General features: G+C 35.9%; 1 protein-coding gene across 1 annotated transcript; it reads left to right on the forward strand.

Moving 5' to 3' along the window:
- Window positions 1-1131: 1131 nt before the first annotated feature.
- On the forward strand, window positions 1132-21702 carry GINS1 (GINS complex subunit 1). Its single transcript, XM_072634662.1, has 7 exons — window positions 1132-1737; window positions 6886-6950; window positions 9341-9439; window positions 12798-12888; window positions 16126-16242; window positions 17791-17865; window positions 21435-21702. Exons 1-7 carry the CDS (start codon window positions 1663-1665, stop codon window positions 21501-21503), a joined length of 591 nt encoding a protein of 196 aa, XP_072490763.1. The 5' UTR covers window positions 1132-1662; the 3' UTR covers window positions 21504-21702.
- Window positions 21703-23225: the final 1523 nt, after the last annotated feature.

Raw genomic sequence — 23225 nt, forward strand, 5'->3', positions numbered from 1 at the left:
AGGAAACTGAAGATTAAGTGATTTGCCCAGGGTCACACAGCTAGTGTCTGAGGCCAAATTTGAACTCAGGAAGATAAGCCTTGACTCCAAGTCCAGCACTCTATTCCGTTCCACTTAGATGCCCCAAACTGATGTCTAGCTGGAACATATTCTCTTCCATGTAACCAATAGAAGAAATAGCTCAAAGTTAGGTAATCAGTCCATTAGACTGGGCAGGAATGTTTTTGATTTTGTATATTCAATGCTTAACACAGTGCCTGGCACAAAGACCCTTAAATGCCTGATGACTTCACTTTGATTTGTAGTAAGAAGCTATGGATTTCAATGCCAACTCTCATTTGCTAGCTGTGTTGCATTGGGCAAGTCACTTCACCTAGTTGTTTCCTATGTAAAATGAACTAGATAACCTCTTAAGATTCCTTTCACCTCTAGATTCCAAGATCCCAAGGCAGGAAACAAATTCTAATCCTAGATCTGGCACTAGCAAATGGTGCATTCTAGGAAAGACAAATCACTTTCTCTCTAGGCCTCTTTTTTCTTTAATGACCAGCACAAGATACACAGCCTGGTGAAGTGGCAATATTTGGAATCAAATCCTAGGTCTACTAACCCATTCCCTGTGGAACACTGGTCATATCACTGAACTTATCTGTATGACAGCCCTCAGTTTCTTCATCTGTAAAATGAAGGAGGTTGGACTAGAACACTGTAAGATCCCTCTCAGTTCTAACATTTTTAAAATGGTTTTTTTTTTAACTGTAGGGAGAGGAGCTATTTTTAAAATATGAATATTCTTAAAAATTGATGCCTCTAGGGTAAAAAGTATTTTGCTTTAAAAAAAAAAAGCAAAAACTTGACACTTAAACTACACGTCCAACAGCTAAATATGGAAATCTTGAGATATATCTCTAAAAACTAAATGAATGAAAATGGACAAAATCATTGCCCACTAACCATACATTTATCCAAATCTGTGCATTAGGAGGTCCACTATAGTGGATGAAATGGCTGGGTCACGCCGCAGAGTGGGTCGGTCACTCATGGAACGTACGCAGCGCGGACAAACCACGCGAAGCACAACGCTCTCCGTGACGTCACAAAGAAGCGGGAGGTGGAATTCCCACGCTTTTTGTCAATGGGCCGGCCGGGCCACGTTCGACAGCCCGGGTGGGCCGGGGTTCGGGAGGAGGATACAACAAAATGGCATCAATGACTTGCCTCTCACAGGCGAGAGAGAGCGCCCGAGGGACCTAAGTCCTTCCTTCGCCTGCTTGCCTTTTCTCCGGACAAATTCGGGGGGCACGGTTCCCCGTAGTGCCGCAAACCCAGGCTGCGATGTCCCGGCGCCGGGGCGGAATCCTCGGCCTAGAAAGAGCTGCGAACGGAGACCACCACGAATAGGGGTCGAATTCTCAAACCTGAGGAATCTTGTCCTTCTCCAAAACCCGTAGGAAATCAAGGCAAGCAGGGCGGGAGCGCCGGGGCTCCACCCCCCTCTTCTTCGCTCCGATTGGCCGGCGCGGGTTTGGCGCCAAAGCCACCTGGCCGGGGTCGGAGGGAGGGAGGAACGTCCCGCGCGGCGGCGGCAGCGGCGGCGGGGGTTTGGGAGGCAGGACTCGAGTGAAAGCTGTTGTGGGACTCGCAGCCTGAGCGCGCGGAGCTATGTTCTGCGAGAAGGCCATCGAGCTCATCCGCGAGCTTCACCGCGCCCCCGACGGGCAGCTCCCAGCCTTCAACGTAAGGCCGGGTTACAGCCCTACGGGGGGGTGGGGGGGGGGGATGGCTGGGGGATGGGATTGGTGAAGGAAGGGGGCGGGGTCTAATCGAGGCGAGCGCAGGGGCGGGGCCGGATGAGGGGGAGGAGCCGGGACCGAGATGGGGTAGAATGGTGGGGCTAAAAGAGAGTAGGCTTATAAAGTGAGATGCCGACTGTTAATAGACTGGTGGAAAGGACAGGGCGGGAGGCTACGCTAGCAGTGAATTCTTGGGAGAGGTCTGGACCTGGGGTAGGGCTAGAGATTGGGGGAGTGTGAAAGTGGGAGCTGGGCTTGTGGCTTGGTCAAAAAGGATTTGAAAGGGAGGGGAGGGCAGGAGGAGGGATGGAACAGTGGGTCTGGATCAGGAAAAGGAAAAGGAGAAAGGAGAGGATGGAAGACAGAATGAGAGTGCAAGGGAAGGGCAATACCTCGAGGAACAGGTGTTAAGGGGATGGGCTAAAAATAATGGAATGGGTGCAAGAGTGGCCAAATAAATGAAGAGCTGTGGCAAGTATAGATCCGTTGTGTCTAGACCTCTAATTGTATCCCTACGGCGGTATCAGTCCTTAAGATTTCCTTTTTTTTTTTGACTAATTATTTCAGGAAGCACTAGCAAAAGACACCTCTTTTTAAAAAAAATATATTGTGACTATCTGAAGTTTAATGAACTAGTCAGAAAATCCAGGTTCTTGTCCAGGCTCTGACTTCTGTTTCCGTGTCTTTATTAGCAAAAGAAGGATGTGTACCTGAAAAGATAGACAGATGAAGATATAGGTATGGAATCCTAGGGGTCTTCATAAAGAAATGAACAATGAATTGGACTTTAAAGGATGGATTGGAGCCTTGGATAATCCTGAAAGCTCCGTGAAAACTGACAACCTATGATATGACTCTTTGAGTCTTAGTTTAGTGGTTTATTTTTTGATTAGGAGACTGAGAGGTGGGGCAGGGAGTAGAGTTCTGATTTACCCATGCAATTTATTCTCAGAAGCCCTAATAGGCCTCTAGTCTTAGAGATAACCCACCAAGCAACATATATAGATGTGATTTGACCTATGAAAAAGTTATGGGGAAAAGAGTAATCACCTATGGTTAGCTTTGTACTTTATCATTTGCTTTTTTTCCTCCCTCTATCTCATCTATCTACTGAGTTCTTTAGAGATGTTTTCTTCCATCACCATCATCACTACAACTCTAAGTCACAGTACATAGATAGTGCTCCTTGAGTTCCCACTCTACTAAAGGAGGATAATGCTCCGAGAAGATAGAAATGTGGTCTTAAGTGCTGAATGTTTTCTATCTAAAACAGACTATATAATAGATCTTTATAAGCTACCAATAAAACTTGGAATGAGATTATATTTAAAGTTTTTTTTAATGAATTTAATAGTTTTGAATTTAGTACTAAATTTGGTATTTGTGAATTTAATAATTTTGTCCACTTGGGGAATTTCTCATTTGGAAACTCCCACCTCAGATGCCAATCGCAGCTTTGTAACTAGTACACTTAGAAATTTGCCTGGGGGAAGTGACTGAGTTAATGACCTGTGTGAGGTCTCATGACTTGAATCAGGTCTTACTGACCTACCATGTCATCCCACCTCTCATTTAGGTATGTTATATGGTACTGTAAAGGTAAATTCAATAGAAACTTAATAGTAGAAAGTGCATACTATGTGTAGAACACTGCATTGTACATACTGTGGGATGAAGTTTAGATAAGACATAATCCAGACCCTTATGAAATTTACAGTCCTGTTGAGGGAATAAGACACACATAGATAACATTTTAAGTATGCTAGAGAAGTAGAGAACATTGCTATATGTTGTTCAGTGAGGGGATTGGGAAATGCTTCACAGAGAAGATGGCACTGAGTTGAATTTGGAGTTTAGCAGGTGAAAAGGGGAACACTTTCTAGTTCCTAGAGCAGTATGAATGCAGTAAAGTATATAGTATGTTTGAGGTACATAGTCTGACTAAAGCATATTCATTATTCTCCCTCAAATACTGTGCAATCTGGCCATGCTGGCCTACTTGTTTCAGGGTGCACATAAACTCTCTGTTTCATCTCTGGGCCTTTGTACTAGCTGTGACTCCTGCCTACAGTTCACTCCTTCTTCACCTCCACCTCTTAGAATCTTTGGTATCCTTCAAGACTCAGCTGAAGGACCATCTTCTAAATGAAACTTTTCCTGATCCTCTGGCTGCTAGTATATTTTCTCCTGAAACAACTTTGTATTCATTTTTCATATATTTTGTATATGCTTCTATGCACATGTGGCTTCCCCACAGAAATGTAAACTGCTTGAGCTCAAGGAATGTTTCACTCTTCATGTATCCCTGGTGCTTATTACTTGGATGCTGATAGTGGGTGCTTAGTAAATGCTTGTACGTTGATGATTGATAATTTGAAAATCAGTAATAAAATGTAAGATAGAGCCGGATTATTCTAGACTTGAGCAGAGGAGTGAGACTACCTACTGGGATTCTCAATTGGCTTTTAATGTAATTATGATAGTCTTTTAAATCAATTGCAAATTATTTACTATAAGGTAGTTTTCAGCATTTGAATGGCAAAATACTTTTTACTATAATGGACAAAGATATTGATGGAGTTCTCAATTTAAAACAATTGAGCTGCTATTAGCTTCATTAACTAGTTGTTGAAAGTGTCTCTCAGGTCAATGTTTCTGTCCCTTTCCTCTCTTTAAATTTGTTTTTGAGCTCATCACAAACTGTATTACCACTTCAATACAGATGACTCCAAAAATCCAACCCCAATTTTCCCCCAAGAGCCTGTCCCAAATCACCAACTTCCTGCTACAATTTCCATCTGTGAATGTCTCATAACCCTCATTAAGTTCACAACCAAATTCATTGTTTATTCTCTTAAATATTGTTCCCTAAAGAAAATGGAGCAAGCTGCCCACCTCCTGATAGAAATGTGATGTGATCATGATACAAAATGAGGCATGCACTTCCTCAGATACTAATGTGTGAATTTGCTTTCTTTGATTATTTATTATGTGTTTTATTTTTTCAAAGAAAAAGGGCAACTTTGAGGGGGGAGAGGAGCTAAGGATAATGTTACCCAAAAAGGAAAAAGTATTACTGAGAAATTTAAAAGAAGACATGCAGAAAAGAATGAAAGGAAATTCAGAAGTAAATACAGACTAGCAGGTCAATTTTGAAAGTAATTAGTCTTTTTCAAAAAGCATACCTTACTTAATAGAGATTCACATTTTCACATACAGTCTTCTTTCAGTTTTCTTTTAGATATGGAAATGCTCATTTTCTTAGTATTAAGTACAAAAATTAAAAATAAAATAAAAAAATTTTTAAAAACCTTATATCATGTTCTAGTGTCTATTTCTTCTAAGAGCATCACCTAGTCACAAGTTAACACTTTGAAATCATTCTTTTTTTCTTTTTAAGTTCTCTCCCTTCACTTCTCCCCCACCTTTTGAGAAGGCCCAAAACACTGTACCCATTATACATATGAAGTCATGCAAAATATTTCCATATTATTAATGTTGCAAGAAAAATGAAAGTGAAAAAATTTACTTCAATCTTCACTTAAAAGTTCATCAATTTTCCCTCTGAAGAAGAATAGCATTTTTCATCATTAGTCTTTTGGAACTGTTGTGGATCATTGTGTTGATCAAAGTAGCTAAGTCTTTTACAGTTGATTACAATATCAGTATAAAATAGAGTCCCTCAGTTCTGCTCAATGTATATCCATCAATTCATAGAAGTCTTCCCAGGTTTTTCTGAAACCATCCCCTTTGTCATTTCTTACAGCACAATAGTATTCCATCACAATCATGTACCACAATTTGTTTAGCTGTTTCCCAGTTGATGGGCATTTCCTCAGTTTCTAATTTTTTTCTGCCATAAAATAAAGCTGCTATAAATATTTTTGTACATATTAATCCTTTTCCTTTATCTTTGATCTCTTGGAGGTACAGAGCTAGTGGTGGTATTGCTGGGTCATAAGGTATGCACAGTTTTAATTGTTCTTTGGATATAGTTCCAAATTGTTCTCCATAATGGTTGGATCAGTTCAGCATTCCACTAGCAGTACATTAGCGTACCTATTTTTCCACATTCCTTCCAGCATTTGTCATTTCCTTTTTCTCTGTTTTTAGCCAGTCTGATAGGTATGAGGTGGTACTTCAGAGTTGTTTTAGTTTACATTTCTCTAATAGTTAATTAGAGTTTTTTCCCATATGGATATTGATAGCTTTGATTTCTTCTGAAAACTGTCTGTTTGTATCCTTTGACCATTTATCAAATGGGGAATGACTTTTTTTTTTTTATAAATTTGGCTCAGGTTTTTATATATTTGAGAATTGAGACCTTTATCAGAGAAATTTGACATAAATTTTTTTCCTCAGTTTCAGGAGTCATTCTTAACTCTCCCCATCATAACCTGTACTTTAGAGGTCATCTGGTCCAAACATTTCATTTTACAAATGCAGAAACTAAGACTCAGAGTGCTTAAGTGACTTTTCAAGATCACACAGATAATTAGAGGCACAACTAGTATTCAAATCTGGATCTTTTCTCTGATTTCAAATCCAGCCCTCTCTCCACTGTGCTGTGTAAGCAGGTAAACAGCTATATCAGTAGTGTCAAAAGTAAGTTAACATTTTGATCAGGAAGGTGAATTGAAAAAAGAACAAAGCTTTCCTTAATAACATAATGCAAAGAAGTATGCTGATGCTTCCCAAAGAATATGTTTTTTAAAATATACAACAGACAAATATACAGTTTATTTCTGAGCCATAAATTTTAATGATGTTAGAATTTTAAAACCTAATGTTTGGTATTCTAAGCAAATATATAAAATATTTAAGCTTATTCCAAGGCAGGTGACTGTTAAGTCTACAGTTACATTTGTTTTTGTACTTTCATTTTGTCATAAAAGACTTGGAACAGTAATCATTTTGTATAACTAATAAGAGTCACTTCATCTGCAAAACTTTTGTGGAAATACTGATTTTTGATGAGATATGTATATAAAATAGAAGTGCATAAATATGATTCTGAAATATTTGACATTAGTTTTAATGTTACTTTTGAGTAATGAATGAATACATTTCAAAATTAATTTATATATTTTAGGATGATGGAATCAGGCAAGTTCTGGAAGAGATGAAAGCTTTGTATGAACAGAACCAGTCTGATGTGTAAGTTTTGTTGGACTAGTGAAAATATTAAAAAGTATTTTGAAAGAATTGATACAATACAATGTTTTTATTTTAACCCACTCATTAAATTGCATAGTCCTTCATGAAGGACTACTCCCTCTATGCAAATTTACATTTATTTACAACTTTGCCATAAGAGGAATTTGTATCATTTCAAAGTAAGTGAAAACATAAGCAAGTAAATTTAGTGCCTATATTGCAATTCTTAAAAGAAATAATTGATCTTATTCTTATTGATGTTCTTTGGTTTTTTTATATCACATTAATTTCCAAATATATTCCTTTATTCTGTTCCTACCCAGAGGGCTTTCTCTTGGAATATTCAAAAATAAAAACCACCCGATATGTCACCTTCAATTTGTCTGAAAGTATATTAAATATTATATATTCATAACCCTCCATTAATGCAAACAAAGCGTTGCCTTTTTTCAGCCCTTCACTGGGGCTTTCCTTGGTCATTATAATCTTACACCATTACAGCATTGTTGTAGTCATTTTCTATATTGTTTTTCTTGGTCTTTGCTTCATTCTGCATCAGTTCATATAAATCTTCCTTTTCTTCTATGATTTCAGTATTTCCTAGGACACACTAATATTCCATTACATGCATGTGCAGTTTGTTTAGCCTTTCTTCAATCTACTTTTATTCTGGTTCTGTTCCACTACAAAAGATGCTGTTATGAGTATATGGATGTGTGTGAATTTTCTTTCTTTTTTTAAAAATTCCTTAGAGTAATTTGTCTAGCAGTGGGCTCTCAGCACCAGAATGTAGAACTATAGTTCTTAAAGCTACTCGTGTTTCAGTGCTACTGTTAAAAATGGGTATGGTTAGTGACCATTTTATAGGTGGGTAAACGTGTTGAGGTTGGTAGTTTTAAAAAATCTGTCAGCAATAATCCTTTGGCTTTTAATTTCCCCAAGCATAAATATATATCATCTTAGGAATGTCTTTCCTTTATAAAGAACTTTAAATGATAAGGGTAGTCTATTTGAAATATACAAAAAAATCATAACAGCACATTTTGTATACAATGCAGGAACCATGTATGACTTCTAGAAGGTAGAGAAAATGTGAAAGTTGGCTCCTTTTTTCATAATAAAAAGTATCCCCTTCCAAGTAAAGCACATTACTATATTCCTAATAAGAGTGTATGACAGGCCTGAAAAAAGTACTTTTAAATTTGTTCTTTTTCTGATTTTTATATTGTGTTCCACTCTTAACAGAGGAGGAGGTTTTGTGGTGGTTGCCCAGTTTCTAACCATATTTTTTTAGGGTGGGACTCCAATTATTGTTTCCTCTGTAGTCTTTAAAAGTAAAGTAAAACCCCTTTGTAACACAAATGTGGAATTGCTATAATCCAAACATGTCCTTATAATATGACATTTTTTAAAAGTTCCAAGAAACATGATTTCTGAGTAATTTAATCATTTTATTAATTAGGCCAGCATGTTTATTAGTAAAAGGGTAGCTCTTCGACCATCTCTCTTAGACCATAGTTCCCTCACGGTGTTGGAGCTCATAGTTTATATACTTATTCAAGATTAGGTGTTCCTGAGAGTGACAGTCAGCTCTGATGGTTAACAGTTAATGGGAGGATGCTACTACACTGGAAAGGTGGGCTGTATTACAAGGAAGGTCTGGTGGTACATGATGTGGGTCACCCAAATCTTGGTCAAAAAGACTTATCAGTTTCCATATCATCTGTCTGACAAAAGAGAAAATCAACATTTCCCAGACCTGTCTGAGCAAACACAATGAGCAGGAATGCAGCCAAACTTAGAATTTCTTTTACTGTCTTTGATCAGAGCATGGCCTGGATAAATCTCTGCCTAAGATTTCCCACCCTGGTTAATTTCTGAATGAGGAAGTGGAAAAGGGGAAAAACCTTGGTCCTAATATAATAATCAGTTATTAATACAAGAGACAAATAATTATTTCTTACAGTAATAAATTACTGCATTCAATAAAAATCTATAAATTATCCTCTATCATGATGCTGATCCTGTCTTCTTATAACAACAAGAGCATAAGGAAGTGCTGTGTTGCATAAACAATTTTTTTAAAAAAGCAAAGATTAATCAGAATATAAAGTTAGAGTATGCTAAGTGTATAAAATGACTTAGTATGGCCTTAAACCTATGATTTAATTTTCATTTTTAATCTTACGTGAGTTGCCAGGAAACTTGAAATAATCTACAAAGCTTTTGATATATGGCAATTATTTGAGTTGACTATTGATCATAATAGGATGAGTCTGAAAGTGACTTATTGAAGGGACAGTTTTAATAAAAGTCATTGGAAAATATATACTTCTTACTCTAAAAAATGTATGTATATGATTTGCTTTTTTTCTTTGAATTTTTATCAGAAATGAGACTAAGTCAGATGGACGAAGTGACTTAATTCCAACAATCAAATTTCGACATAGTTCTTTGCTGAGAAATCGACGTTGCATAGTTGCATATTTGTAAGTTTCTTGATGAAAAATAATCTGTTTATAACCTTTATAGATAGAATACTGATTTCTTTTTTATGAGTTTATAATTTGTTTTTTTCTCAATTGCATATAATCATTTTTCACATTCATTTTTTAAAAAATTTGAGTTCCAAATTTTCCCCTTTCCTCTTTCCCCACTCCTTGAGATGACAAGCAATTTAATATAGGTTATACATGTGCACTCATGGAAAACATATTTCTATATTAACCATGTTACAAAAGAAAACACAAATCTCCCCCAAAAAAACTCAAGGAAAAATATCTTTTTAAAATTGTTTAAATTGTTCAATCTATATTTAGACTCCATCAAGTTCTTTCTCTGGAAGTAGATAGCATTTTTCATCATAAGTACTTGAGAATTGTCTTAGATCATTGTAGAATACAGATTTCTTTCCTGTGTCAGGGAAGCAAAAGAGTTTTTCATAGGATTTCATAGATTAAACACTTAATAGAGTTATAAGGAAAAGCCCTCCAACTCTTTCATCATAGGTTCACAAATTTAGAACTAGAATGTGTCTTAGAGATAAATTAGTCCATTTTGTAGAAGAGGACAAGAAGATCTTGAGATGTTAGGTTACTTAAGGTAACTTAAGGTGACACAGGTAGTAAGTAGCAGAGCTAGGACTGGATCCTAGGTCCTTCAATTCCAAATCCAATACTCTTGCTGTTACACCATCCTTCCTAGTCCTTAATTTATTCATTTTCATCTGTAAGAACTAGAGTACTTTAAAAAAAATTTAAATTATAAACTTGATAATATTAACAAAAATATTTTTAAATATACAAGATAAAGGAATAAAATCTTACATGGAAACATGAAAATCTTACATGAAAAGCATTTTACAGGGTAGAACCCAACAAGCAAAACATGTTTTTCTTCTCCCAAGTCTGTCCACTTTGAGCTTTGTTTTCTTTCTTACCTGTATTTTTGTTCATAGCGTAGTCATTGGGAATGAACTCTGGTTCTTTATATTTTGCATCATTTTATGCAGATCTTTTTCATAGACCCTTGTATGTCTCATATTTATTGTTTTTGAAGAGCAACATAGCACATTATATTGATATGCCATGATCTCCATCCTCTAATTGTTAGACATCTTCTTGTTTCCACTTTTTTTTGCTGTTACAAACAGAACAAATATGAATATATTTGTATAAATAGACTCTCCTCCCTCCCTTTTTTTTGATTCTTTTGGGATATAGTTGTTATAATAAGATAGATAGTTTGGAAGGTATGGTCAGTTTTGTGATTCCTACTGCATATTTCTCTTCAAAATGCACTGATGTATTAGTATAGCTATCTGTAGCGCAAATTTGAGATTGTATATGTAATCTTTCTTTTCTGCTTTCTATATAGAAATGCTCATCTTCTTTGGTGTTTGTTAGTTGCAGATTTTTTTAAAGGAACTAATATATTAGATTACCCATTTCTCCTTACTTAGCAGATATTTATTTATTATGAATCAGGCAATGTGCCCTGAACTGAGGATGTAAAGAAAGACCTGGGAGTTGCCTTCAAGGAGCTCTTATGCTAACAGGGGAGACAGCATGTAAATAAATATGTAGCAACACAGAGTGGATCAAAGGCAGTATCAGAGAGGACAGCACTAGCAGCTAGGGGGACTAGGAAAGATTTTCTACAGAAGGTAGCATTTGAGTTGAATCTTCAGGATGGGCAGGGAAACTGAGATAGAAGTGAAGAAAGAGGGCACTCCAGCTATGGGGAAGAGTTAGTCTAAAGGCCCTGAGATGGGCAACGGACTGTGCTGTGTGATGAGTAACAAGTAGATCAGAATAGCTGGATCATAGAGTGCATGGAGGAGAGTAAAATATAACAGGAGTGGAATGGTAGGAAGGGACCAGGTTATGAAGACCTCTGAATACCAAACAAAGGATTGTATATCTCATCCTGTCAGTAATAGGGAGCTATTGGCCTTTATTGAATAGGAGGATGACATGGTCAGACCTATGCTTTAGAAAATTCATTTTGTATAGTCTTTCACAACATAACTGTTATAGAAATGTTTTGCATGACTACATATGTATGACCTATATATATCTAATTGCTTGCCTTCTCAATGAGGGTGGGTGGGGAGAGGGGAAAGGAGAGAATGTGCAACTCAAAGTTTTAAAAACAAATGTTAAAAATTGTTTTTACATGCAATTGGGGATTAAAATATATGGGCACTGAGTTATAGAAATCTATCTTACCCTACAGAAAATAAAAGGGAAGGAGATGGGGGGGTGATAGAAGGGAGGGCAGATTTGGGAAAGGGATAACCAGACTGCACATTGGGGTGGGGGGAGGGGAGAGATGGGGAGAAAATTTGGAGCACAAAATCTTGTGGAAGTGACTGTTGAAAATTAAAAATAAGTTAATAGGAATTTTTTAAAAAGCCACCATCTTTGCCAATCTAATGCCATCTCCAGAGACCAAAGAAGTTAAATGTCATGCTGAAAATCACGTTGTAAATTGTTAGTTGGAACCAGGATTAGAATCCAGTGTTTGTGCTTATTATATACAGAGTTAACTCAAAAAAAAAAAGTCATTTTGGTAGCTGAGTTGAACATGGCTTTCAGGTGGGGAGAGTTGGGGCAGAAAACCTATTGTATTACTTTTGGCTGAGATGACTGCCTGAACAGGAAGAAGAGTACCCAGGTTCCACAGACCTCCTCCAGCAAAAACCCAAAATTGGGACCAGACCAAACAATGATCAAGAAATCAGTTAGAAACTACAGCAAATAACATTTTCTACTCCCTAATTGAACAAAAAGTAAGCCAGAAGCCTACAGGCAGTAGAAAAAAGGGCTTCTATCAAAGCCAACACAGATAAAGTGCCAGCTTCCCAACTCAACCACAGACACATGTAGCCTGCACTGTGTCTGGAGGAAGCAAGAACAGAGGATTCCATCAGAAAGTTAAACTGGGGAGATCGGAAAGCCACAAGGTGGACAGAAAGTCCTTGGATACCACAACCAGGATGGTGTGGTAGCAACCCCTCTCTGTGGTCCAAATGGTTCACCCAAGGCCCAGGTATTCTGGGGTCCCTAACACAATCCTAATATGCCACAGGGAGGCTTGAAGACCCAATACTCTGACATTCAGAAATCCAGAGGACCCTAACATGAGAGGTGGAGGTCAGTACAGAAACCCAGGTGAGCAGGGGTGAGTCTAAGCCTGTAGAGATACTGCTTTATGACACAAGTTGAGGTCTGATGGTGCTAGTTCCCCTTTGTCAATTTTGTTTTTCATAGTTCTTTTTATTCTTGCCAATCTGTTTCTCTGTAGTTTTTTTTTTTAATTCTGCGTATCTTTCTAACATTCTAGGTATGATCGATTGCTTCGGATTAGAGCTCTCAGGTGGGAATATGGCAGTGTCTTGCCAAATGCACTTAGATTTCACATGTCGGCTGAAGAAGTAAGTCAGCTCTGCTGTCACCATGATATGACTGTGTTATCCTGATAGGACAGCAGTTGCTGGTCATTTTTCACATTTATGAGTAAGCCATTCTAAGGCTGAATTTATACAGTATACTTTATGAAAACAAATGAAAACAAGATTGTATGTGGAAAACCCTTCTGGTTTATAGTTCAAAAAACATGACTGGTTATACTGCCTATTAGTAATAACTAACAAGATTTTAAAGGTATGAGCTGGAATTTAATTAATTCTATTGATTTTTGCATGTCTGACTCAATTTTTCAAAGCACTTCAATAAATAATCATCATAACTAGCATTTATGTAACACTTCAAGGTTTGCAAAGTGTTTTTTACAAATATTATCTCATTTTATCCTTACAATAACCTTGAGATGTAGATGTTATTGTCCCCATTTTACACATGAGGAAACTGAGGCAAACGAGTTAAATGATTTACCCAGGATCACACAGATAATGTCTGAGTCTAGATTTTAACTCAGGACTTCCTGGATCTAGATCTAGCGTTTTATCTAACGTACCATCTTGCTGCCTTATGTTTGTATATTTGCTTTAGTAAGTGATACATTTATTTGTAGTGATAATTGAGATAGATTAACATCATTTCACATAGCTTCTATGCTTTTTGATAGTGATTCGCTATAAACTATATTTCTTTGTCTTAGCCATTTAACAGATAAATGAGTGGTTGGATAATCTTTTCCTGATGCTTACCCTGTAGCTATGAAATGGTTGCATTTTTGGTGGTTGCAATTTTAATTTTTTCATCTCTTATGTCATTTTGGTGGGGTTTGGTTTGGTTTTGTGCAAGGCAGTCGGGGTTAGGTGACTTGCCCAGGGTCATACAGATAATAAGTGTCCAGTGTCTGAGGCTGGATTTGAGATCCTCCTGACTCTAGGGCTGGTGCTTTATCCACTGCACCACCTAACTGCCCCTCCTATATCATTTTATAGCTGAGTAACACTCTAATAACACTAGAAAATGAACTTACTTTATCTGAATGTTAAATCTGATTCTGCCATTTTGAAATCTCTTTTTTTATTTTTTGAAATTAGTGTGATCCATATAGCATCACTAAATGATAGCTGTCTTATGAGATGAGTGAAAATTATGACATTTATTTTCAAGTTTGTAAATTCGCATCCCCAATCATATTGTATTTGTCTTATGTAAGTCAGTTTCACACGTGCCATAAATTTCTTCTAGTCTTGAGAACAATCTTTCATAATTTGGGGAATTGAGCAATAGGAGGAGTGGTGGTGATGAGTAACTAGAAATAGTTTGTTATTTGAATGATTAGAGGGTTTTTTTTTTCAGATAGCATGTGTGATTCATTTTGCAGTGAAATGCAGTGTATATTACTGCCTTTATTTGTATTTGTAAAAGATTATTAATGCCTGTCTCCATATTTCCTTTTTAAAAAGTATTGATATATTTGTTTTAAATCTTCTAATATATCATCTCTGTCTTTTCCTGCCAAGAAATCTAACTTCAACAAAACTAACCAATATATCAGTTGAATCAAATAATATATCCATAAGTTCCCTACCTCTTCAAAGAAGGAAAGGAGATATATTTTAATATCATTTTATCAGGGTCAAGCTTGATCATTATAATTACACAGCTTGTGGTTTTAATATTTTTTGTTCTTTTCATTTATATTTTTATAATCATAGTGTTTCCTGCTTCTTCTTACTTCATTTTATAAGTTCATTTAAGTCTTTTCATTCTTTTTGGTGTTCTTCCATATTCATCACTTCTTAGAGTGTGGCAATATTCTATTACATTCATGTACCACAGTTTGTTTACCCATTCCCCAATAAATGGGCATCTACTTTGTTTTCATTTCTTCGTTACTACAAAAAAGTACTACTATAAGTAAATATTTTGATGTATATGAGATCTTTCTATGTCTGACCTCTTTAGGATATATGCCTAATAGTGGGAACATTGGATCAAAGGGTATGGGTATTTTAGTCACTTTCTTTTAATTGCTTTCCAGAGTAGTTGTGGATCAATTAACATTGCACCACCAGCCTTTATTTTCTTAATAGGGATTTTAAAAAATCAGAATAAAAAATTAAAGAATCTTACAATAGTGCTCTGATCTCCAATAACTACATGTTATTGTGTGAATTGCTCATTTTAGTATTAAAATATATTAAAGGATGCTCCTATACTCCTTGTAACCATTTGGGTCTAAGGACCAAAGCATGTTTTCAGAAAGGGCTAAGCATGATATACTTTCGTTTCTTCATATATAGAAATTTTCATGTTTGTTGATGCTTGTTAAGCCCATGATAAGAAAAAAAATTAATGACTAAGCAGGAAAGTCATTGGTAATTACTTAGATTTCTGGGTATTTTTGACAGTTCATTGAAGAATACCAGCTGGTATAGAATCCCATGGTTGTGTTTCTGTATCACTCAGATCCATTTATTGAAGAGTAAAAAGCAAAACAGAGTTGCCAAGGCAAAGCTAAAATGAAGAACTAACATCAGTCACCAGGGAACAAATGCTTCAACAAAACTCTTAATGAAGGATGCTTCCTGTAAACCTACTGAAAGCATATACTGTATGTAGAAGTTATAGCCTAATGCTACTAAATCACTAATGTTATCTTATTTGAAAAGAAGAGATAAAAAGCTTGGTTCTTTTTAGTATTTTCTAAGAATTCCTTTTTTTAATTGTCTTATTGCCTCTGTGAATATTAAATCCCCCAAAAAGGAGATAATAAAAATAGATATGTGTGGTCTTTAAAAGCTATTAGTGATTTTTCTTTCATGCTGTTTTTTTTTGGTGGGTAGATTATGTGCAGATTAATATTAGCTTCTCATTTCAGAATGAAGTTGAGCTGTCTTCCATCTGACTGTTCTCCATTATCAAAATTGCTTTGCATTTTTCTCAGTATTCCTTTGGAAGTCTGTTTACTGCTTTCTCTTAAATTACAGTAATTAGAAGGCAGAAAATATAGAGATAGTGAGATCTTCATGTTTTCATTGATTCAGAGCTTCTATCTCTAAACACTTCTAGTGGTCATATTTTTGGACACAAAAATTTAAAAGAGATCATGATTCAAAAAGCATCTCTGTTTCCTAAGAGTCCAGGAACTGGTTTGCTTTTAACTTAGGCCATAATGCAGCTCTATCTTCTTCGGAATAGAAGGTTTATCTTTTGTATATAATTGCAAGACTAATATTTTTATTTGTTTGCAGATAGAATGGTTCAATTGCTATAAAAAGTCTCTTGCTACATACATGAGATGTTTGGGTGGAGACGAAGGATTAGATATAACACAAGATATGAAACCCCCTAAAAGTCTGTACATTGAGGTAAGTGCAACTTTTCAAGTGCCTTTGTCAGAGGCTTATTCTAAAGTACTTCAGTTCTAAAATATTATTTTTCAAACTATAGGTTGTCACCTAGGTTGGATGTCATAGAAAAATCACAAATTATTGTGTGTGGTAAATTTTTTACTGTTCAGATTGGTGATGTCAGTAGTTCAGGGAATGTCTTAAGAAGAAACCAATGAAGAGTAACAACTTTTCAATAATTTACAGTCTTAGTAGAGTAACTTGGGAGAGTTGAAATATTAAGTGCTTTGAACACAAGTCTTCTGGCTCTGAGGCAATTTGCTCTGCCACAAATTACATAGAGAAAATATTGAAAGGCCTCTGACTTCCCTTGAGGGTTGGATTAACTCACTGGGAGCTCTCAGTGGCTTGAAGACAAAATCATTTATTCCTAGTCCCAACTCATTGGACCATGTGTCATCCCAAAGGAAATAAAATACTTCCTGCTCCTTACATGTTGCTGTATCAGAAATGTCATCAGGACTTTCATTGGCTTCGGGGGATCCCCTTGGTACAAGAGCTGACAAGAAAACCCTTAGCTTTCCACATGCTAAGAGGTTACATGGGAGTATGCTTAACATTCTGTGGAAGACTTCATTAAAAAAAAAAGAAAACACTTGTAAGAGTTGACATTATGACTTTGGGAAAAACACATAATGTGGCCTCAGTTTCCTCATCAGTTACTTGAAGGGTTGTATTACCTTATGCTTAAGTTCCTTTCCAGCTGTAAATCTATGATCCTTTGAAAACCCTTTTGCCCATTTTATATGTTCATAAGCTACAAGCATCTCCAAGTCAGTGCTTCAGGTCCTTCTAGTAGAACCAGATCAAGTTGTAATTGGTTCCTTTTCCTGCCTTCTACTGTGCTCTTTACCCTCACCACACCTTCTCTTCGACATCACCCCACCCTCTTCCCCTGCCTGCCAGCATCCTCTTTGGTGTCAGGATAGTACAGATCACTACAGTGTCTCCTTTTCTTTTGCTCTGCTTGGCCTTACTGTCAGCAGCTCTCTGCTCATTCCCCTCATCGCCCATCTCAAAGTCCACCTTCTGCAAGGTCCTTTTCTGGTCCCCTCAGCTGCTAATGCCTGTCCCTTTCAGGTTAGCTACCAGAATTGTGACTGGGTGGTAGACAAAAATTGAGTTAACCTCAATGAAGGGGAGGTTGCTGTGTGTCGGAGGTGAAGGGAGAACACTGAAGTGGGTGAGGAGCCAAGAGAATTCCAACTCCCCCACCTCATTCGTGAGTCAGGGAGGGGAATGGATGAAAGTACAACAAGCATTGGAGAGGGAGGCCAGGGAGGCTGTGTCTTCAGGTATCAGCGTGAGCCAGAAGATGAGAGGAATAGAAAATAAAACATTTAAGATGAAAGCAAGTTTGTTACCTGCTGAGCATATACTCCAGAAAACATAATGGGAGGGGTGGGCAGCGACAGTGAGGGATAGAGAGCAAAGTTTGTATAAAGTGTTATCTAACTGAGAAAAAAGTGTATTTTGAGTGAAACATTTGAGGTTCTTTTATTTCAGGTGCGGTGTCTAAAAGACTATGGAGAGTTTGAAGTTGATGATGGCACTTCAGTTTTATTGAAAAAAAACAGCCAGGTATTTCTTATAAGACAAATTGCATTAAATTTTAGAAAAATACAGACTGAGAAAAGCAGCCACAACAGTAAGGAATTAAGCGTGGCTTTCATGATTACTATTTAAGACCTACATATTATAATTATCTTCCCCTCCTTTATATTTTCTAGGATTTGGGGGAAAATGCTGTAGATAGTGGGAAAAGAATATTAATACTTGACCTGCTTTAATGTCAATGATAATAATAAAGCATCGAACAGGCAGATTGTTATTATCATAGACAATCAACAGAACCTTCTTCATGGGGTAAATTATTGCTTGTTCCCCAGTGAGCTTTAACTTTAAGCTTTAATTTAAGAAGCATCTTTAAAAAGTTCGGTGAGAATTCTTCTCATCTTGGAACTACAGGAGAGAGATACATTTTTAATTAATTATTTTTCTGATTCACAAGCATTTATTTTCTCTCCTTCCTACTTCTTTATCTCACTGAAACTCTTGTAATTAATATACTTAGTCAAGCAAAACAAAAATCTCACATTAGACTCTTCGTTTTAAGTGTTACCTTGCAGAAACTATAGATGTAAGGTTCTTAACATGGAGTCCAGGAATTAGTTTGTGTGTATATATGTACCTATATACATAAAATAAACGTATACTATAAATCGCTATGTAAATATATTGACATTAATGTATTATATACCAACATATATGTCATGAATATATTTCAGTCATCAATGTAGTTCAACATAAATGACTTCCTTTGTAATTCTATGTAGTTGATTTCATGTATTTAAAAACATTCTGAGAATGGTCTATAGGCTTCACCACTGCCAAAGAGGTCTATGACACTTCAAAGGTTAAGAACCACTGCTATCATCCAGAATCCTCAAAAATTAATGGAAAAATTTTTAATATTAGCCACAAGGCTATAGCAACCATATCATAATTATTACATACTCTGACCAGGTTGGATTTATACTAGGAATTTAGAGTTTGGTTCAGTATTAGGAAAACTATAAACATAATAGCTCACATTAATAACAATAAAAACAAAACCATATGATTATATAAATAGATGCAGAAATATGCATTTTTAACAAGCAGAGGAAGGGGATGTACACAGTACAGCTGGTAAAAGAATTTACACTTTTCAGGGACAGTTTTATAACCTCAAATGGAAATATTTACCAAGAATTTCTGGGGGGAAGAGAATACAGATATTGAGAATTGAGTATGGTAGTAAAAAACAAAAGGGAGAAAAATATAAATTGTGATAAAATTTGCACTGAATTTTTCATTATAAGGAATCTAGATGTGCCTCAAAATCTTGACACTTTTCCACCCAAATACAGAAGTTTATTAGTAACAGGGGAAGGGAATAAATATCTGGCATTTATAATGCCAAGTGCTTTATAGACATTATCTCATTTAGTAATGTGACTTAAAAAACTACAGTTATTTTAATTTTAATGTTTCTCTGGTCACAGTAATACAGCATATTTAAATATTTGGGAAATACAAAAGATGTAAAATAATTAGCATTTCATTTCCTCCCCCTTGGTATTTACCAGCCAGTGCCAGCTGACAGTAAGCCAGTAGTTACATAGTTTCACATGTACAGTACAGCAAATGTACTTCAAAATCATTTGGTTTATTTGGTTTTCATGTAGGCAGGGTAAATAAGAGATCCTGTTTATTAGATTTTAGTTTTGCTAATACTACTAGGGCTTTAAATAACTCCACTAAAATAAAGATGATCAGTTTTGAAAACCATACAACCTGGTTTTAGGGCTATAACCAAAGACGTATTATAAACAGTCTAAAAAATTACTTTCAGGTCTTATCTTAGAATAAGCCATGCCAAATGTACAAAAAAGAAGATTATGATTGATGCTTTCATAAAATCTCAATTTCTTATATCTTGTCTCAGAGTTAGTTCTGGGTCCCAGGAATTAGGAGAAAGGCAAGCCATCTCAAACAACATAGCAAAAGTTCAGTTTCTATTCTGAGAATTTCTTATAACTTGCTTTGATGTGATGAATGATATATTCTGCTAATGTCTAGCAGACATTATGAGGCTATTCCAGTTTCTCAGATCTCACTAAGCCCACTATTTTAAAAAAAATGTTCACTTGATGTTTGGGGGTATCTTGGATGTATGTATGTATGTATGAACTCATTTTTGGAAATGGTTGACTTCCAGGTCCATGTAGTTAAAGACATAAGTAAGATTTTTATTAGCTATCAAGGTCTTTTCTGTACTTTAGGGTACATAATTCTACTGTGATTCCTGTATTTATTTTTGTTCTTCTAATTATACATGCTGTGATTATGAGTATGATTTCCTCTGCTCAAGTCCTTGTGTTTGGGGAGGAGAGAATTCTTTCCAACTTGCTTGGGCCTAATTCAGAATACCTGGGGATTAGTTAGTCTTTGACAAGCTTTTCTTCTGCTTAGGCAGATGTAAGAAGAGAGAAGTACTCTCCCTAAAGTGCATATAGGGCTAGATATATGTCTCAGAAGTTTCAACACCTGGCTACCTGCCTATCTGATTGTTCTCCACCCAGTACTTTTAGTTCTTAAATCATAATATGATAAGGAGAAAAGTTTTGTCCTTCTTAGGTTACATTACAACTTAACCAAATGTAATGGAATTCAAGGTCTACACATGAGGTTAAGAGAGAAGGTGAGTCAGGGTCCTTATATAAGGGTGTGGCCTCCCTCCCCTACAAACCATCACAGCATAATTTTGCTGTGCATGAAGTGAATCTTACTTCAGATTTATATACAATCTAGCAAATTTTTTTGTTTGCAATGAAAAGCTGCTTCATTGAATTCCTCACTAAAAACCAACATTTAGTACACTTCTACTTGAAAACACCTCTGCTTGGAAATAATTTTGTTCAGTGAAAATAGTGAATAAAATTTAAAATAAGTTTTGCTTTTGGTTTTGAAACTGTTGATATTTTTGATAATCCAGTGAGTCATATGAGGAATATATAAAATCAGCAGTTTTTCCTTTCTTCACACTGTGGTTTTTAAAAGAAAGTCTTTTACATAGAAAAGTACATAGCCCTGAAGACAATGAAAGACAAGCAAATTTAAGTATAAAAGGATAAAATCCAGTGTTAGTAGGGATGTGGAACAAACAGGTATTCTTAGACATTGTTGATGGCACTGTAAACTTGTTTAGATTTTGTGAGAACTTTCTCAAAACACATAACAAAATCTAAAAATTGCTCCTATCTTTTGACCCACTTTGATTCCATTTTAAGCAGTAAATACCCCAAGGAAATAACTAAAAAGAAAAAAAATGAGTTGTTCATACAATATATTCACAGAACTTCTATTTGTAATAGTGGAAAAAATTGAAAACAACACATGTCCCATAACAGGAGAATAGCTGAGGAAACAATAGTTTGTTATTTTATTATTATTAAAGATGACATGTTTGGACTACGCATAGAATATTTTTTGAGTAAAAACATAACCTAACTTGTACACACTGATTACATATATGAAAACTTGTGTCTACATTAAAGTTCAGAATTCATTTTTGTTTCTAATATATCTCTCTTTGTCTTCTTCAGCATTTCTTGCCTAGATGGAAGTGTGAACAATTAATCAGACAAGGAGTCCTAGAACATGTTCTGTCATAACAGTGTCCTGAAAAAGTTTAGTGTAGTGCTGAACCCACTACAAATGTCTCTCTGCCCTTCTCCCCTTCATTGTGATCCTAAAAATTATAGATGGACCCTATTTTGGATATAATTTCTTCATGTGTTTTTGACTCCTGATGCTAAGAAAAATGTTGGAATATTTTTTTCTTAGGAATAAATAGTGACCTTTTGGGAATGAGTCATGACAGTGTTCTTTATTGTTTGATACAAAAATAAAGTAAAAGTTAATTAAATTTATGTCTAATTAAAAAAGAGCTTAAGTTGACAGCCTGAAGAGTCTAATGTCATTTCCTCATTGTTAGAAATGCAGTTGCATCAGTATTCCAGTGTAAGCAAACTAATATTTAAATGCCCCGGTATTGTAGTTTTAGAACTCTTCAGGGACAGGATTAACATAGCAAGTTAGTTTCTATAAAATACATGAAATCACTTTTTTCTTTTAATTACATTCGTTTAACTTGCAAGTAAAATACAAATTTACAAATGACTATTTTTAAGAAAATGTCCATATTCATGATAGTTTATCATGTCAGGGCATGCCCTGTCTTTTAACACAAAAGTAAAAACATTAAGATGTTCCATTCTAAGAAAAGAAACCCGAGCTGAAACAGCAGAAATTTGTGTCTCCTTTTCTCACTCAGGATGTCATGTGACTGATGGCTAGATCATGGGACTTTGTAGATTCCTTATAGTCCCAAGGGTCAGAGTGCTTTCTGTCTCAACTGCCAACAATTCTCTCTTTGGTTTGTCCTCTCCCATTCCACAAATTGTATTCTTTATGACTTTCCCACTTCAACCCAAGTCAGTCCTATATCAACCAGTTTGTAGACATACTGCCACAGAAACCCCTATAAAACACTTTCATAGCGCCTGTGTGTGAAATTCACATTTACTTTGTGTACTATACACACATGCAATGCGACACAGTGGATATTTAAGGTCAGTCCTTGTGGTCATAAAGATGATGTGTGTTGTTCTGCTGTTTAATTTTAATACAGCTGCTTTTTTATTATGTCATTATAACTGATCTATTATTTTATTACGGTCACTACATGTTAATATCTCCATGGGTCATTTTCCATTGCCTGGAAACTCTTCCTATGGCATTGATAATCTTGTCTTACTAGTTTCTGAAGCATCAGTAATGTGGAGGACTTTGAAAATGATAGATGATATTTGAAATTTTAACTGATTCTGTTCTGCATTCGGCCCCTCTCCCTTTTCATTTATATAGCTCCTCCACACTGCCTTGCCCATTTGTAATGCTAATATTATGGGGGATGGGGAGAGAGCAGAGAGGGTTTCAGTAGCTTTCCCAGAGAATTCATTAGGCTTGGGTGTGCAAATTTTACTTTCAAATCCTTTTTTTTAGAAAAAGCTGTTCTTGCTGAAGTATGGAATAGAGAATAATGAATTGATGCATTTATAAAAACCTCAACTTAGACCTTGCTTAAAAATCACTGGCTCTGGTTCATCTTACTTTATAGATTCATGTGATAGCTCCATTTAAGGAGTGCCCCTCAATTATATGGTTGACAGAGAGTGTCACGGTTGTCCAATTGCATCGACATGGCATAATTTAAAGAATGCTGCACTTGGAACCAGGAGAAATCAGAGCTCAAATTCCTCCTCTGATATTAGCTTTTTAAACACTGGCAAGTCAATTCTTTGAACCTGTTTCTTTATGCATAAAATGGAGAT

This window comes from Notamacropus eugenii, chromosome 1 (assembly GCF_028372415.1).
Source record: "Notamacropus eugenii isolate mMacEug1 chromosome 1, mMacEug1.pri_v2, whole genome shotgun sequence".
Taxonomy (NCBI): domain Eukaryota; kingdom Metazoa; phylum Chordata; class Mammalia; order Diprotodontia; family Macropodidae; genus Notamacropus; species Notamacropus eugenii.

Excerpts from the sequence above, each read along its gene's own strand:
- GINS1 (XM_072634662.1), top strand. The coding sequence starts at position 1,663 with ATGTTCTGCGAGAAGGCCATCGAGCTCATCCGCGAGCTTCACCGCGCC. Across the intron at positions 6,951-9,340 it reads GAACAGAACCAGTCTGATGT|AAATGAGACTAAGTCAGATG; the intron begins GTAAGTTTTGTT and ends AATTTTTATCAG. Across the intron at positions 16,243-17,790 it reads CTAAAAGTCTGTACATTGAG|GTGCGGTGTCTAAAAGACTA; the intron begins GTAAGTGCAACT and ends CTTTTATTTCAG.